Source organism: Typha angustifolia, chromosome 10 (assembly GCF_048772165.1).
Source record: "Typha angustifolia cultivar Huaian chromosome 10, ASM4877216v1, whole genome shotgun sequence".
Taxonomy (NCBI): Eukaryota; Viridiplantae; Streptophyta; class Magnoliopsida; order Poales; family Typhaceae; genus Typha; species Typha angustifolia.
In genome coordinates, this window is record NC_133248.1 from 11,857,924 (window position 1) to 11,874,861 (window position 16,938).

General features: G+C 35.1%; 3 protein-coding genes across 3 annotated transcripts; 1 reads left to right on the forward strand and 2 right to left on the reverse strand.

The window, feature by feature from the left end:
* Window positions 1-2,990: 2,990 nt before the first annotated feature.
* Window positions 2,991-6,362, reverse strand: LOC140768754 (profilin). The gene is made up of 3 exons (XM_073109148.1): window positions 6,207-6,362; window positions 3,737-3,874; window positions 2,991-3,333 (listed from the first exon to the last, which is right to left on the reverse strand). The coding sequence occupies exons 1-3, from the start codon at window positions 6,327-6,329 to the stop codon at window positions 3,199-3,201; spliced, it is 396 nt and encodes a 131-aa protein (XP_072965249.1). The 5' UTR covers window positions 6,330-6,362; the 3' UTR covers window positions 2,991-3,198.
* A 1,900-nt stretch (window positions 6,363-8,262) lies between these two features.
* LOC140768710 (derlin-1) lies at window positions 8,263-12,466 on the reverse strand. Its single transcript, XM_073109087.1, has 7 exons — window positions 12,332-12,466; window positions 11,468-11,603; window positions 9,884-9,957; window positions 9,678-9,771; window positions 9,371-9,499; window positions 9,095-9,255; window positions 8,263-8,648 (listed from the first exon to the last, which is right to left on the reverse strand). Exons 1-7 carry the CDS (start codon window positions 12,346-12,348, stop codon window positions 8,537-8,539), a joined length of 723 nt encoding a protein of 240 aa, XP_072965188.1. The 5' UTR covers window positions 12,349-12,466; the 3' UTR covers window positions 8,263-8,536.
* Window positions 12,467-14,525: 2,059 nt separating this feature from the next.
* LOC140768722 (protein OXIDATIVE STRESS 3-like) lies at window positions 14,526-15,413 on the forward strand. Its single transcript, XM_073109101.1, has 2 exons — window positions 14,526-14,853; window positions 14,977-15,413. Exons 1-2 carry the CDS (start codon window positions 14,651-14,653, stop codon window positions 15,278-15,280), a joined length of 507 nt encoding a protein of 168 aa, XP_072965202.1. The 5' UTR covers window positions 14,526-14,650; the 3' UTR covers window positions 15,281-15,413.
* The last annotated feature ends 1,525 nt before the right edge of the window (window positions 15,414-16,938 follow it).

Sequence of the window (16,938 nt, forward strand, 5' to 3'; positions counted from 1 at the left end):
TAAAACATTCTTGATTAATGAAATGAGTACTTTATTCTTCAACAAAATATGCATTTAGTTAGATAAAGTTTTTGAGGAAGGTAAGTAGACATGAGATGGTTACACAAATTTCAGCTTATCATTTATTCTAAAAGTGTAAAATGTTAGAGAACGGTAATTTTTTATTTTATGCTCTAAAATTCCTCCTTTTTTATGGGGTAATATATCTCGATGAGTCCAAAAAATAAATTTAATTTGAATAGGTAAATATTTATATTTTTAAATAAAGATTAGCATAATAAAATTTGAACTCAGAACCTCTAGCTTTAGTGCAATATTAACTCACTATTTATTCTAAGAGTTTAAGTTGCTGCTGGAGAACGATATTTTTTTATATATTTTATGACACTAGTAGAGAAAGGATAACAACATTAGAATAAGCCCCTACACTTATGCGACATATATAGAATAACAACAAACATTAAGTAGCAAGATCATAATAATACGGGCCACTTAAAAATAAAATGGAGGGGCAATAACCTTGAAAACAAGGCTCCATCTTGGCTAACTTAGATAGCACAAAAAAATTATGATAAGAGTATTGCAAGAAAGAACATAGGGTTTAGCGGATTAGTTAATATAGCAATAATTTAAAAGAGAAGATTAAAAGAAGATTAAAAGAGAAGAGGGAGTGGAGATATATGACAAGGGTGAGTTAATATAGTTACTTAGTTAAACATTTTTATAGAAATAATTTAAAACCTCCCTTTTCACTGTTTAATTTAAAGAAAAAAAAAATTCTAAACACCATAGAATATATGAATAATATTTTTTCTAATTTGTTTTGTTTGATGTAGATCAATGTACCACTACTACCATCCAAACTATTTTGAAATTTTGAAAAGGGTGTGATCGATCTTTCCCGGTACTAGTCGATCTAAGCAAGGCATACAACATCATTTATTAATTACTGCGTCTCGTCTTTAGCTTCTTGTGGGCATTCCAATGGCAGAGTTTCTACCTAGGCCTTGTCATGGTTCATGTGCATGCATCCCAAAGTTGTCAGTTGGTTGGGCGATCTAAACTAATATTTGACCACCAACTGCTGCAAACCAAAGCAACGAGATCGAGTTGGCTAAATGATTATCATTTAGAAAAGACTTAAATGGCGAAGATTAACTGCATTCAAAGTATAGCACTTAAAAGCGTTGGTTTCGTTCTTTTTTTTATCATTAATTTTTGTACTTGGAGTTTCATTAATGTCGTCCGAGTTTTCGGAGCCGCAGCCGTGTCGGTCACCACTGATATACTATGCGGGTCACGTGAACCATGCTGAGTTGATTGGATTTGATTAATATTATTATAGAAATTACTTTGTTATTATTCATGTGTTATTAATTGTTAGACCCTCTATTATATATTTATATATAAGTTAAATTAATAATAGAAGTAAAATAATCTTAACACACTGATTTTTTCTTTTTAAAGTTTCAATTGGGATTACGTGTTGTTAGGTGAAAAATTATAAAGTGGTTTTGATTAATTTTTCTTATTATTATAATGAATTACAGTGATAATTAATTCCTCTTGACCTTAGAGTGGGGAGTGTGTAGCAGGTAGTTGAGATTTTCAACACCTAGTATCAAATCCCTTTCGGAGTGCAATTTTAATGAATTTAGTTCAAACAAGACGAGCCATTGTCATTAATGTTTTGACTCTGGTGTATTAAATTGGAGACCCAGAATTGAATGATCTTTTGTTGCGCAGTGTATCCAAAATGAATACAAAAGGAAACGAGAATAACTAATACAGGGTAGGTCTAGCCCTTAGCCCTTAGCTCAGAGTGGGACCACCATCCCATTTCACTACACACTATTCTGAATTACAACCTTCATACTTCAATTATAAAGCCAAAATTGAGTAAAATGCAAGATAAAGTTCCTCTCTCTTGACAACATTTAAGTTGCAAGAAGTGAAGTGGACCTCGATCGAGCCAAATTTTAATGCTATAAGGCATGGATTTGTTTCACTGGTACCATTTCAGCAGAGCCCAAAATTCCATAAAATTTTAACTACTCCCCTAATGCTGGAAAAGTTTTACCTCCACTGCAAATGCCAGAGTGTGGAGCTTTCTCTCCAGAGAGGGGTATTTATCTCTGAGTAAACTTTGTTGCATTAGAGAGAGAGAGAGAGAGAGAGAGAGAGAGAGAGAGAGAGAGAGAGAGAGAGAGAGAGAGAGAGAGGCTATTGGCTGAGTGAAGTGGGACAGAATTGCGAAGATAACAAAGTAAATGCTGCCCTATAAATGTAGGACTTGCAGGCATCTTCTGAATGCTAAATTAGACCATGTGGTTCTTGGCAGTGAAAGGTACGATATACGAGTGCTGAAGGAAATGAAAGCCTGCAACTAATATAGTTACAAGAGATTGCATTAATGTTGTTCATATGAAGAGAGTGGATATACTTGAATCCTAGAAACTTCATAGAGAGAATTTCTATTTGGCAAAATAATTCTGGTAGCATGAGATGATGGAGTCATACAATTCCGCATGGATCTGTCCAGTCCTGGACATAGCATAGCCAGTCATCAGTAAGCACTGCTGAAATCCAACAACTCTTAACAGCGTAGGAATTATTCTGGCCATGCTATTAAATTCGACACTATAGTCATCATAAAGACACTTCCATGGAACACGTGAGAGCTTCTCAGAAAACACTGAGATGTTGTCTGGTCATCTACATAAATCCACTACAAAGTGCATTGGATATATTTGACTTCTTTTACAATAAATACACCCATGGTTTCATTGCATATAAAATTGATCAAGCTGGGTATAGCTATTTCATTGATACAAGTTTTACTCAGGGAAGATAATTGCTTAAGAAAATAATGAGTTGCTATTCCACATCATAGAGAAGCAATCAAGCAAAAAACGCAGTCCATTTATTCCAGCACCATCATCACAGTATAGATGCAACCCATAACCATGCACGTATAGTAAGCAACAAAGTGAACAAACCTTCAAGAATTGATTACTTATAGGTATCATTAATTAAGTAAAACGTCACAAACCAAAGTTTGAAATTACAGACAAGAATGACAAGGTGGAAAGCATGCCAGTGATGATTTAAAGCTATAAATTAACTCTTTCAGAAAGCATCTCAAGGATCATAGAAAAAGGAAGAATAAGAACAGTTCCAAAAGAGCATAAACTAAATTCAAAAGCCCTGATCAAGAAGATAATCACCAAGCCTCTCCACGACTATGTTGCACTGCCCAGCAGTCATTGGTTCATCATATATGCCAATGATCAAAGCCAGATTAGTTTTCTTGACTGTCACACCTCCAGAACCCTGGAAGCACAAACAAGATGCAGAAAGGTGAAACAACATAACTAAATATACATATCTTCTGTTCTAATTAACAGACAACACTAAGATTTAAACAGTCATGCAGAAATCAAAGAACTTTCAATGCATGCATTATGGATTTTTGGTTAAGAAATTACTGTTACCACACGCATGAGATATAATACAATGAAGAAGAGCACCGAAAATTACTACATTTCACAGGCCCAAACACAAATCCAAGTGGCACCATGAGGACAAAGGAACTTGCGATTGCGGATCACCTCTAGAGAGGTTTGACAGCATTGTGCTTGTGGTGTCCATCATGGCAATGCATGGGCATATCATCCTTGCTTGCAATAGCTAGCTACAAGCAATCAAATAAAAAGATGAAAGATGGAGTTCAAACCTTCTTTCCTCGAATGACAACCCCAGGTTCACCTTGTATAACCATGTATTTTGTACCGCCAAGATATAAGCCAGTTGGTGCAAGAGATCCAGGTTCATCAAAGTCATTCATAATGGCAGTAATCTCTTCATGCTTGAACTGCAGCGATGAAGAAACAATGTCATAAAAGGAAGAGCAAGAATAACCACAAGCATTGAGAACAATTGTGGTGTGAATACCACTATTCAACATATTTACTCTCGCATGCACAAGAGAGTTGCACTCATGACTCTTTGGCTCAACAAAAGTTTTGACTAGCCTTATTTTCATTATTTTTTTATTAAATTATTTTTGACTTTAATTTATTAGGGCATTATGGTTAATTTGGTATTTTGCTTTATTTTGCCTATATAAAGGCTTGTAGTCATATCTTTTCAATTAATGAATATATTAAGAGTTTTGATATTCTGAGTGTTATATTGGTGGATTCCAATATAGATAGATTTCGACATCCCGGTTGGAGGATTCTTTGGATTAATTACTTTTGTTACGTTTCTTCTCAAATTTATGATTAAAGAGTTTGTCATGCATCAAATTGGATAAAGAAAGCTTTGCAAGTTTGCGATGCAGCCTGCCATAGATTTACAAGGCAATATGAGTATTAAAGGGCTTTGGTTCACCAAATTTTGTCAACAGACACCATGTCCGAGAAAAAAATAAGAGGTGAAACAAATTCACTGCACCATTCTTCAAATCCTGCAAATTGGTAAATTTGAGTAACCTACAGAGTGTAAAGTGTCTATTGGTCACTGCACCAAAGAGATCTAATCAATAACCAGAATAATGTAGTGAAGATACTAGTGTAAGGCAATTTAACATATACCGATTGTAGACTCTAGTTCTTGATGCGAGGTTCCAAGCTAATATCAGTACATTACAGTGAGTGAAGCTCAAATCTAATTCTTTTATTTATTTTGGGATGCCAATCATACGTTCCTCACAATTTTTTATTCATAGTTATTTCTGAAATGACACATTATAACAAAAATGTCACATGGCCACTTAGTGCCAGCAGCCTTGAGAGAAGAATACTAACGGCATAAAAAAACACAACTAGTTAGGTAAAATATATAGTCCAGCCAAGAGGCATTTGCTAAAGATATCTTCAATCCTTGATTCATTTGTCAAAAGCTATACATACACATGGACATGTTGCATGAACTGCAAACCAGCAATTCTCTCATATGATACTATACCAAATTAAATGGATATGAAAAAAAACATGAAATCTCTGTGAACCAATTCTCCTCCCTATTTTACCAACATTGAATCCTTCACCACAAGAATGATATAGATTCTCTCTGATACTTATATCCATACATGTCATCAGTACTTGTTTCAAGTGCCTCGTCAATAGGAGGGTATGTTGATCCTCAAATTATCTTGCATATGCTCAAGTGGATTTGTTAAGGAAAAACAAATGCTCCATCAGTTTAAGTGAACAGTAAAATTATATGAATTATGAATATGTGACCGAGTAACTTTTCAAGTAATGAATGTTCCAGCACATGACATGATAAATGTAACATATAAAAATCAGAAGAGCTTTGACAAAGAAAAAAGCTAGCCATTGCTACAAACAATTAAGATATGAAAACAGATTTAGGTAGTGCTAGTTGTTCAAAGTTCAATGTAGATTTATTGAGAATCCTATATGAAGCGGCACATGTGTGTGCAGGGTGGATTAGAAGCAACACGATTAGGATATTCAAGAAAAACAAAGGCATCTCTAGCTGAAATCATCCAAATTGGATAATATAAGTATTAGTGTTCAAATGCAACTCTCACTGTCTTACCATTCAAAATAACATAGTCAACAAAGCTTAAAAAGCTCTAGAAGTCTCAAGAGTTACCAAGTCCAACTACTGGGACCAGTAAGAGAATGTAACAATGACAACTCTTATCCATAGCATAAACATACAAAATCTTCCAAAATATTGACTACACTAAAACCAGCAATACTTACAATCAATGTGATATTACAGAAAATTACTGATAAAATTCTTCATTTTTTTTCAGATTAAACAGGTAAGTAATAAACATAAACGTTGCCAGCCACGCCATTACTGTTGACAATCCCATACCAAAGAAGAGCAGGTATAAAACAAAGAATCCAGGTATAAAACAATAAACAATATTGGAAAAAAGAAACATTTGTCCAGATAATGGACCGCAATATCCAGAAACTGCATACTTCCTAGCAAATAAAAATAAGATTTGGACACGAAACACGAATCCAAACATATGAAAACCTGGATCATCACAGATCAACACAGTTTCCCTCAGAGATCAATCGACAACATCAGATGGAATCCTCAAACAATAAGCTCAAACTCGGATCGCACCAGTTAGAGATTAAAAATTAAATCCTCGGCCCAATCAAGGAGTCATGAAGGGGAAGGGACTAGGGAGAGATCGAATCGAGCATCACCTGGGGAAAACTGGCGCTCTGAGCCCAGACGCTGCCATCGTGGCCAACAATGGCAGCGGCCATGAGATGCTGCCCTTCGATCTCGCACATCAGATGGTCGTCGACGTACGTTTGCCACGACATCTTGCTCCCTCTCTCTCTCTCTCCCTCCCTCCCTCCCTCCCTCTCCGCTTTGATAACACGCACTTCTTACATCTCTCCGCTTCTATCAAAAACTGTGACATATAGCAGAGAATAAAATTATATTTTAAATTACGAATTTTTTTCTTGCGCAATTTGCATTTAAAACTTTTAATTATAATGTGGCTTAATTACTCTGACTCCTTTTACTATACCAGATTTTTACGGAGAATCCTAAACTTTGGGGCAAAGTAAAATGTGCAACGACGAGGATGACGAAAAAAACGTAATGAATAATTATATCCCTAATTAATTAATATATCATAATATCATTAATTTTAAATAAAATAACTTAAAATAGTAAATAATTTACTCTCTTTTCTCTCATCTTTTAACTTTTTTACCTTTGCACGACAAAATATGAGTAGGAGGGTGATGACAACGGTGGTCGACGTATGAGCGAAAGGGTGACCATAGTGAGCTTGCTGCGATCTCTATGTACCATGTAGCGCGACAACGAGTTTGCCATGGCCTCGCCGTCCCACACAGTGCGGCAGCAAGCTTATCCGTGGTGGAGCCATATCGATACTCTCACTCTTAGGAGGGAGAGAATAAAAAGAAAGAAATAATGAAAATGAGGATGGCGAGGGTGAAGGGGGAGGAGAGGAAAACAATTAAATATAATAATAATAAAAATTAAAATTTTATTAGAATATCTTTTTATCCTAATTTAATTAATGGGTCGTATAAAAATTATAAGGTCATTTAATTTATTTGGAATTAATTACGTCTGACCCAACTACCACCTAAGCTTATTTGCCCAATTTTTATGACGGTTTATATTTAAATTTTTCTAAATTTAGGGATAACATCCAAACCTAAAAAAATTAGAGGTTTCCATTAAAAATCGAATATAGTTCGAAAGGTGCAGCCGTAATTAACCCTTATAATATTGATAGTTTTGAGCTTCTTTATTTTCGCATTACAATTTGATATCTCCTTTTATCTATTTAGTCATAACAAAGTTTTAAAAAAAAAAATGTACCTTATACTATAACTATATGCAAAGACTACAAAATAAATGTTTTTCAATTTACAAAAGTATTATTTAAAATTCATAAAAAAATAGTATATATAACTTATGTAAAAGATACGTGAAAAATATGCAAATTATAAAGTTGTAATTTATCTAAAATGTACGCTTTTAATAAGAGCTAAATGAGTAAAAATGACCAAATTTATTATCCAAAAATTAAGAAAGCAAAACTGTCAATACCATAACAGGGTTTTTCATATAAATCGTCTTTTTTTTTCATATTTACTACAATATCAAAATATTATAATTAGGTTATTTTTCATTTTTCCATAAGTGTGAAAATTATCACACTTAAGATAATAGTGGTATATTTGTGAGAAATAATTAATTTTCAGTACTTTTGGATCAGATAAAATCCAAAACATATGATTTGACTTCAAATATAAGTACTCTAAAGGACGGGTGAGAATCATAAATGCCTCTAAAATATAGGGTGGAAAATATAATCTTTTAAAAAATAAGGAATTATAAAAAGGAGTAGCAAATAGCAAAATAGAGAATTTCCTGGGCCTCCAAACTTTAAATATCTCTCAAGCAGAACACCTAATGAGGCTGCCTAGCAACACAGCCCAGTAAAATTTCGGGCCAAATTCAAAGATCTAGGGTGCCACAAAGCTCAGTCTTGCCTTGTCCTCCACGACACTAGACATAGAGACAGAACAGAGGACCTTGCATTGCAAATAATAAGCAAAAAAAAAAAAAGCTGCAAAATGAGCAAGCAAATTAGGCCATAACTAACAGCAACATTACCAAATGAATAGCTTATGCAAGTATAATAAGATCTAACAATTCATTTAATTGTCTTAACATATCTTATCCAGAGGTTTGGCATGTGGTCCAGAACGAATACGTATTCAGTTTTCCTTCCATAGAATTGCAGAAAGAATGTTACAAAGACAAAGTTCTGAAGATCTAAACGCCTACACTACAGCAATAAAAGCTTTTTTATTTTTCTTTTTCCTTTTCATTTTCCACCAGTGGGAATGGCCACCAAGAAGACAGAACATGTCAACAACTTGTAATCATGTATAAACTTAAGATAAATCTGCATACTAAGGACCATCATGAACAAAGAGCACTCTGGAAAATTATGGCTGCTTAGAAGGCAACTCTCTTATCTGTTGAGTCTATAGCTTCTTCCCCTGAAGGCTACACCGCCGGTGCTGCTAGGTTGCACAGGGGAGTTTGCTTGCATTCCCAGCCTCCACCGAGAAACCAACCTGTGTCTGTGTCAGACAACTGGTCAAGGTTCTCACCAAATGAAATTTCTTATGAAGAAATCTAATCTAGTAATTTAAAAGCAATTTGCATATAAACAGGTCAGATTTCTATAAGTTCTGACTTATAGGCTAACTATAAGGCACTATTTCATGAATTAGCATAACGACTAGCAACAGAACTGATTAAAAAAGTGGTGGCTTCCTGTACTGAGCTTACTTGAAACTTCCAGCCAGCCAATGTTGCGGTCAAACATTGACAGACTAGTGAACAATTCTTTACTTAAGTGAACTATTTTATTTGACTTTACCTAACACTGAGAAGGTCAGGGCCAAGGAAGATCATTTTTGTATATTCATATAATTACTGAATTTGGATGACGAAAAAGTTTAGATATGTTACGCCTGACAAAAAGAAAGATTATGATCATGCAGGAAGACGGAAAAAAGGATACACCCAGACTGGGGTCTTCAGCATGTTCCTTCCACCAGCAAGTGGATGTAACACTGTAAGAAAGTAGTAGAGATGACCAGCAACAATGCCCAGAAGGTTAGGCATAAGGGGTGAACCAAATATCACATCCAATGCAAGCATCGCCCAAGGTAGATAAAATGCCTGCAAGACCAAATGAGGAAAAACACATCTTTATAATAGAAACATCTGGAAACATGAACCATGTGGAGATGAATAAGTAAAACTAATACAAAAGAGAGAGATAGAAAAAGGATACCTTCAAGGAGACAAGGCCATAAATATTTATTTGTGCATCTGGATACTCTCTACTCCAAACATAAAGAAGCATGGAAACCATAGATACTCCTAAGAATGGAGTCCACAGTGGTGGGATAGCAGACAAGGCCTAATACCAAAGAGATTGAAATATAAAGATCAGTACACATGCCTGCTCTATTAGTGAATTCAAAATCACAAAGATGATAATATTGCTGTTAACCGCATTTACTAAGATATATAGATTTTCCAGAAAAAAGTGGTCAAATTAATAGATGAAAGATACATTAAAATAAAGAAGCACTGACAAGTAAAGAGATGGCACCAAATATCATCATCCACAAGAAATCTGCAGTGCGTCTGTCAAATGGACCTCTCTCCAACTGTACACCATACCTTGCTCTACATGCAAAATATATACCAACTTAGATTCTCAATGACTCTATTTATCTCTTAAATAAATACGTAAGAAAAGAAGCAGGTATAATAAAAATTATTGCATAACAATGCTTACATCATTAGGAGGCGAATACCAAAGTTTATTGAGAACTTCCCAAGGAAAAAGAAGTTGGCAAACAGCCTCCATATCTGCAAGTAGATGGTCACATATTGTAAAAGATCAGTTTCTTTCCATGTACTTCCAGACAGGAGGTCCACTGCAATAATTCTAGTTGATTTTATAAGCAGTCCTTTTGAGATGAATGATGTATAAAGACTAAGTTTATGTTGATATTTACCAATAACATTGCTCTATTATGAAGGCTTCAACCATTATCTGTCTAACATTATAATTTAAAATTTTGTAACCTTCTATAGTTCTATTATGGCTCCTAGTTGGCTGCCAACTTTATACTGATCTTCCAGCTTTCCAATTATGGTAAGAAACCATACTAACTTCTATAATTTCATAAGCCAAATTTAAAATCGTCATCGATTTGATGTCTCATATCTTATTTTGTTATAAGTACTTGTAAGCATATGATGATACGAAGAACCCATGAACCTATACAAGTAGGGGTGAAAATGGGTCTAATTAACTCTGACCCGACCCGACTAGATCCAATTCAGATAAAAAATTTCTATCCGATCTTGATACGGATTAAGATACTAGTAAGATTTTTAAAAAACTAAAATACAAATTTAGATACGAGTAAAAAACTCAAATACGAATATAATTTTTTAAACATGGATACGATATCAAATATCTGTTTAACTGTACATTTTTTAAATGATTTATAATTTTTAGTTTACTTATTTAAATAGTGAATATTGATATTGTTACTAATAATGTGTTCTATATTATTTCTAGAAATTGATTTTACTAAATTTATATGTATTTGACATGTAAATTTTTTTTTTGAAAATCTTAATATTTTATGTTAATTTTCTCCAAAAGTAAATGTCATAATTTATTTAAAATTCGATCCACATCCAATTAAAATTCGATCTTCTATCCAAAAATAATCTGATCTATATTTAAAAATTACTCGTATTTGTTTAGTTAGGATATAATTTTAAATTTTGCTATCTATATCCGAATTTGTATCTCAACCCAAAATATGAATCGGAGATGTAATTTGAGCACTATTCAATTCGTACCCGATATGTTTTCAACCCTATATACAAGTAATAGCTTTCTACTGCCATGGAAACCTAAACTTGATAAATGATACATATTCAAATTATAGTTATTATCTGTGATTTACTCGCACTGTAAAACCAAGTAGACAGCCTAAGCATTTTTCTTAACCTGTTAACTAAGTTATTTTCAAAAAGGTACCTACTAATCTGCCCCTTTGTTAGCCAATTCTTTAATGCTTCATATTCTTAATGTTTAACACTTTTGAGCAACCAAAACTATCACATGTTCCCCTTTTTGTTTATCTCTAACAAATCCACACCAATGCAAAACTCCATATTTAAACTCCCATTCCTCACTGTCAAGAATTAATCATCAAATTTAAGTATTTCATTAATTAATAAATTACAACAATCATGAAATATTACTATCCTTCATTTCCATCCCAAACCAAAAGTTAGCTCCTAGAAAATAATAAAAAAATAAAAATCAGGAAGGCATTGTTAACAGAAATAATACCTGAAAGCGCTGAAATACTAGCTCATATAGTAGAGCAATATGCAATTGACTCAATAGACCCAACTGGCAAGCTGTCGTGGTCAACAAGCAAGCTGTACCATAGGCCTTGCTCACTGGTGGAAGTGAATTATAGTATCTGAAAGAAGGAAAACAGATTTAATGAGACTAGTGATGAATAACAACAACTTGGTAGAATGCATTTTGAGATATTATTTTTCTTTCTACAAAATAAACCAATCGGTATATACAAACAGGCATACATGTTCATAACAGAAACACACACACACTTGGCAATGAGGCCAATGTGTGATCACATCTGTAAGAAATTACCTCAGAATTCCATAACCATGCCACCTTTTCAGGTCCTTAACAGAATGACCTCCTCAAGATTACCTCTGACACTAATAGATATATATGGAACCAAAATTATTCCGACAGATCATAATTTTGACCTATATTCAAGCTTAAACCTTAATATCTTCTACTCAAGTTTACCCATTTTGCATGCGATGAAATAAACAAAAAACTAGAGTCGAGAACTTAAAAAGCCTAAACTTGAAAGGCCTGGTACAATTTACTTGGAGTGTGAATCTTGGACAAAATTTTATGGATCCAATCTAAAAGTTTCGGGTTTAAATCTTTGACCTAGAATCGATAGAATCGATCAGGATAATATCTAGGCCATACTTGCAAAGCTAAATCTACTACATTGACTATGAACCTCAAGACCGAACTATTCATACAAACGCAAGTACCTACAACAACCCATCTGTACAAAGTAATCAGATCAACCCCCCCACAAAAGCGTTAAATTTAAACCTCGAAAACGGATTCAAATTGATGGAGAAGAGAATTGAAACTCACTCCCTGGGAGAAGACATCACTAGAACTTGAAATCACGAGCAATCGCTGTAGTTGATCTCTCGCGAGGGGTGGAGGTCAGAAGATGAAGCTTAGCGAACAAGAAGAAGCTTCTTGAGGAGCCGAGAAGTATTAAAGAATTAATAGAGGGTAGCCGCCGGATTGACGAGAGAAAGCACGGGAGCCTTCTGATTGACATCGTACGGCTATCCTCTTATCTGTATACTAGTGACGTGGCGAAACGGTACTGACCGTTGGATATTTTGATCCGACGGTTCTGAATACTTTCTATTATCAGGGGAGATATAAAGCCCGGCCCAAGAGGCCCATTATTGATGGGCCAAGCCAAGCCACACCGTATGATCTGGGCTTGGGTTTCATATCTATGGGCCAACTCCGGAATAAGATTATTCCCTTTAATACAATGAAAAAGAAATATTATCCGTGCACTTCACGGATAAGAAAAGTTATTATTCTTGGTACGTGCACGTTTTTGGAGATAAGAATAAAACGAGTGGTTCTCTTTAACGCAGTGGATGTTGGAAGGTCAGCATAGAAATCCATTAAAAGCTCATAATATTACGCCATTCATAAATCGTGGTTACCATCAATTCCCTCTTCTATCCGGATCGTGTCATCCTTATCGGAGCCCCCCTCGAGGGATTAGATCAAAAAAGCGAGTGGAGAGTGGATTAAAGAATAATTCACCACCCCTAAAGTTGAGGCAACGAGTTAATTAAGGATTTATCTTAGTTGTAGTCCTCCAAAGCCCAAAGGAGGCAACTTTTGGCATAAAGCTTTATTAGGTTTTTGTCGAATTCTTTTGCCAAGGTTGAAATGACTAGTAGGTTTCAGGGGGGCCAGCTTGTCCTGGGACCTGGGTTGGGTTTTGGAGTTCGGTGAAGTCCACATAGACTAGTAGTTTCCATGGTACCATTTGTTTCTTTTCCAGCCTTCAAACTATAAAGAAAGGAATAGATGTTGCTTGCCGCTTGCCATCTGTAGACATAACTGACCGTGTAAATTAATTCTGGGACAAGTGAAATCTTATTAGACCCCACCACAGATATCTCTTATTAGTACTATCATATTATTCTAGAAGTGCTCTAAATTAATCTTCATCCGTTGTTTTTCTATTGCAGTAAATATTATATAGATAAATTTATTTAAAATATTTTGTCTTTTGTTTTTATTATAACTTCTATTTTACCTTATTAATATTTACCACTCGATCCGTCCATTATGTATTTAATCCTACAAAATACGCTAATATTTAGTTTTTTTATCCGAAGATTATTATATATATTAGTTGATTTAACTATAAGTACAAAAAGTCTAAATTGTCATTCAATAATTTTTTTTCTGCTAACTAAACTCTCAAAATATTTTCGACCTAAAATATTAAAAAATCACTCTCTAAAATTCCTTTCTTCTTACTAAAACTCAGTGTTAATCGTTGATGATCTCTTTTGTTCAGTGTAATCATTGATAGATTTTCTCCAAAAAGCTAAGGATTCGTTGATATCTTTTCTTTTTCCTTTTCTTCGGTGTGACAAAACCCTAATTCTAAAAGGCTATTTTTGATGATTAAATTTATAAAAATATTAATAAAGTAGGGTACAAATAATAATAGAAGGTAAAAGAAAAATGACGTTTTAAATTAATTTCCCTATTATATATTTACTGTAATTTATACTCTCTTTTCTCACTAAGTTTTAAATTAACTCCTTTTAAAACCATCCATAATATAAAAAAAATTTATTCGGCTTTCAAAAAGCTCTAAAGAAGAAATAAACACATGCTATAATAGAGAGTATGAAGTGAAAATAGAAAAGCTCACCAAAACCATCGGCACAACACAAGCCCCTTGTTTTCCTGACACAAACTTAATAATGCAAGGAAAATGCGTTGCTTATTATAATCTAAAAGGGTAGTGAGTAGGATATGGATGAGAGAAAGAATGGTTCTTATCCACACCCGGACCCACCTCTTTCCCTTTTTTGCCTGCCCTTTTGATTGCATGCTACTACCCCACAAGTAATCTCAAACAAAGATGATAACATCGAATCTCTCTCATCAATTAGGGACAGATGGCAGAGGTCTATTACTAAATATTAACCAATCCATCAACTTGGCTACCCTTTTAACTTTTGTTTACTTCTTCTTGACCACCCAAAGGTTGGCTATATAGATGGAGTTGCCTACTCATACAACGGACAAGTTGTTTTGGCAAAAAGAAATTTTTAAGTCCACATTCATTTTTTTTTTCTTTCTCAAGCCATCTCAGAGCTAGCTAGGTTGCTACATAGAAATAGAGAAGATATGGGTGATTCCCATGGAGATGCAGGTCATGAGTTATCTGAAGCTTCATCATTCTCTGGTGATTCCAATGAGTCGACCTTCTCATCAACAACATCCGATCTCACCGACGACGCAACCTCGTCACATTCTTCCAACACTCTGCAGCTGGATTCAGATGGGCCGCTCTATGAGTTATCTTCTCTCATGGCAGATCTCCCTGTCAGGTAGATGACTTAATCTTTCTCGAGTTCATAGATTTGTTTCTTTTCTTTTCTTTTTTTTTTCTTGCTGGGATGTACATTCAATATTCTTTTCTTACTAATTTAGTTATTGTGTGGGTGTTACAGGAAAGGACTCTCCAATTACTTCCAAGGGAAGTCTCAGTCCTTTACTTGCTTATTTGATGCCAGATGCATAGAAGATCTTGCAAAGAAGGAGACTCCCTACGGGAAGAGGATGAAGACATGCCGGAGTTACGCAGGAGGATTAGATGCAAACAGCAAGCAAAGTTTCACCCCAGGGCTTTGTAGCAAGGCCATATCAAAGAAGCCTTCAAGGGGTTCATGTGCTTCTCTAGTCTCAAGGAGGAGTAGCAGCAGTCTCCTGTACAGTAGCAGACCACCTCCTGTACCACTCCACAAGACCCAGTGATGCCATAGTTGGATCTAATTTTAGATTGGAGAAACCTCGCATTGTTTCGTTGATGAGTTTTTCTTTTCTTTTCTTTTCTTTTACGCGAAATTCAACAGTAGGAATTAATTGTTCAAATTCTTTTGTTCTGCTACGTATGGATGGGCGTTCGACATGGGTCTTGAGGTCCTCATAAATATTAGGTTCTGGCCACCTGGGGCCCAAAAAACTCAAGTCTAGAATTTATGCCGGCCCGCCTAGGAACCAATCCGGCCCTGCACATCAAATCCTTCTGTGTCTTTTCTTTACCTCTTCTTCCTTACTCCTAATTCAAATTCACATAAGCTGAGATTAAACAGAAAAATTGAATTATCAGTAATTATATAAACTTAGAATACTTTTGATAAAAAAAATTTAACTAAAATCACGAGAACACGGGCAAACGTTTGACGAGTTAATTACGCCGACACCTCCTAAATTATACATAGTTTTTTATGAAGATCCCCTAAATTTTTTTAGGTTATAATGTCACCCATAAACTTTAGAAGAATTTTAATATCATCATTTTGTTAATGTGCCGTGAGAAAAATTAGGCGAGCCAGTCATATATTTCTAAAATGACCTAGATGCCATTTCAATTAAATTAATAGAGATTTAAATATAATTTTTATTTTAATATTTTAATTAAATTAAGATAATTAAATGAGATTGAATTATGCTCCCCTCCTCTCCCTTCCCTCTCCTCACCATCGGCAGGCATGAGCTAGCTAGGATATTGAGGGGCAGCGTTGTAGCACTGTCTGTTGACCTTGAGGAGGAGTTTTTGCCTGCGGGGTCGAAGAAGGTGAGGTCATGAGCAGCCACGGGTAGTGAAGGTGAGGGCAGCTAAGGCCAAGGGTGGTAAGGACGAGGAAAGCGTGACATGGGCAAGGCTGGTCGAGGACGGCAGCATGGTGTGGGTGAGGTCACGCACGATGGAGGAATCGGATTGGATAGAGGAGGAGGTTGCGAGAATAGTGGTGTAGGTAATAAGGGCAACGACCAAGGGTGAAAGTTAGAGTGAGGGCGGTGAGGACAAGTATGATAGGGTGAATGTAGTGAGGGCGAGAGGGCCATGTGCACCAACTTGTAAATGCCCTCAGCCTCTGTGCCAGCGAGGAGGCCCGATGGTTTGGGGAGGAGGAATGACAGTGTATTTAGGGAGGAGATGATGGTTTCTAATTTAATTGTTTTATTTTATTTTATTCGTTATGGCTAAATTAATAACCTCATTAACTTATTTAGAGGTATTATTTTTATTATGCGTTTTTCGTCACTATTATTATTTATTTCACTTTGCTCCAAAGTTTAGATGTGATATTTTAACTTAAAAATTTAAAGGGTCACCATGAAAATTGGATATTGTTCACAAAGTATCAACATAATTAAACCAATGTTTGAACAAAAAAGGATAATCCATTGCACATAATCATTACACCCATCGAAGAAATAATGGAGTGGAGAACAACATCACAGTTCACAACCAACCTGATAGTGTAGAAGGGACCACTTACCCCATAGGCCATAGATCAAGCTTTCCATTGCTTCAATCACAGGGAAGAAGTGCACAAAAAAGGGCATGTTGAGAAGCTATTAATCTTCCAAGCTGCAGTAAACCATTCACTCAAACTCCATTATCG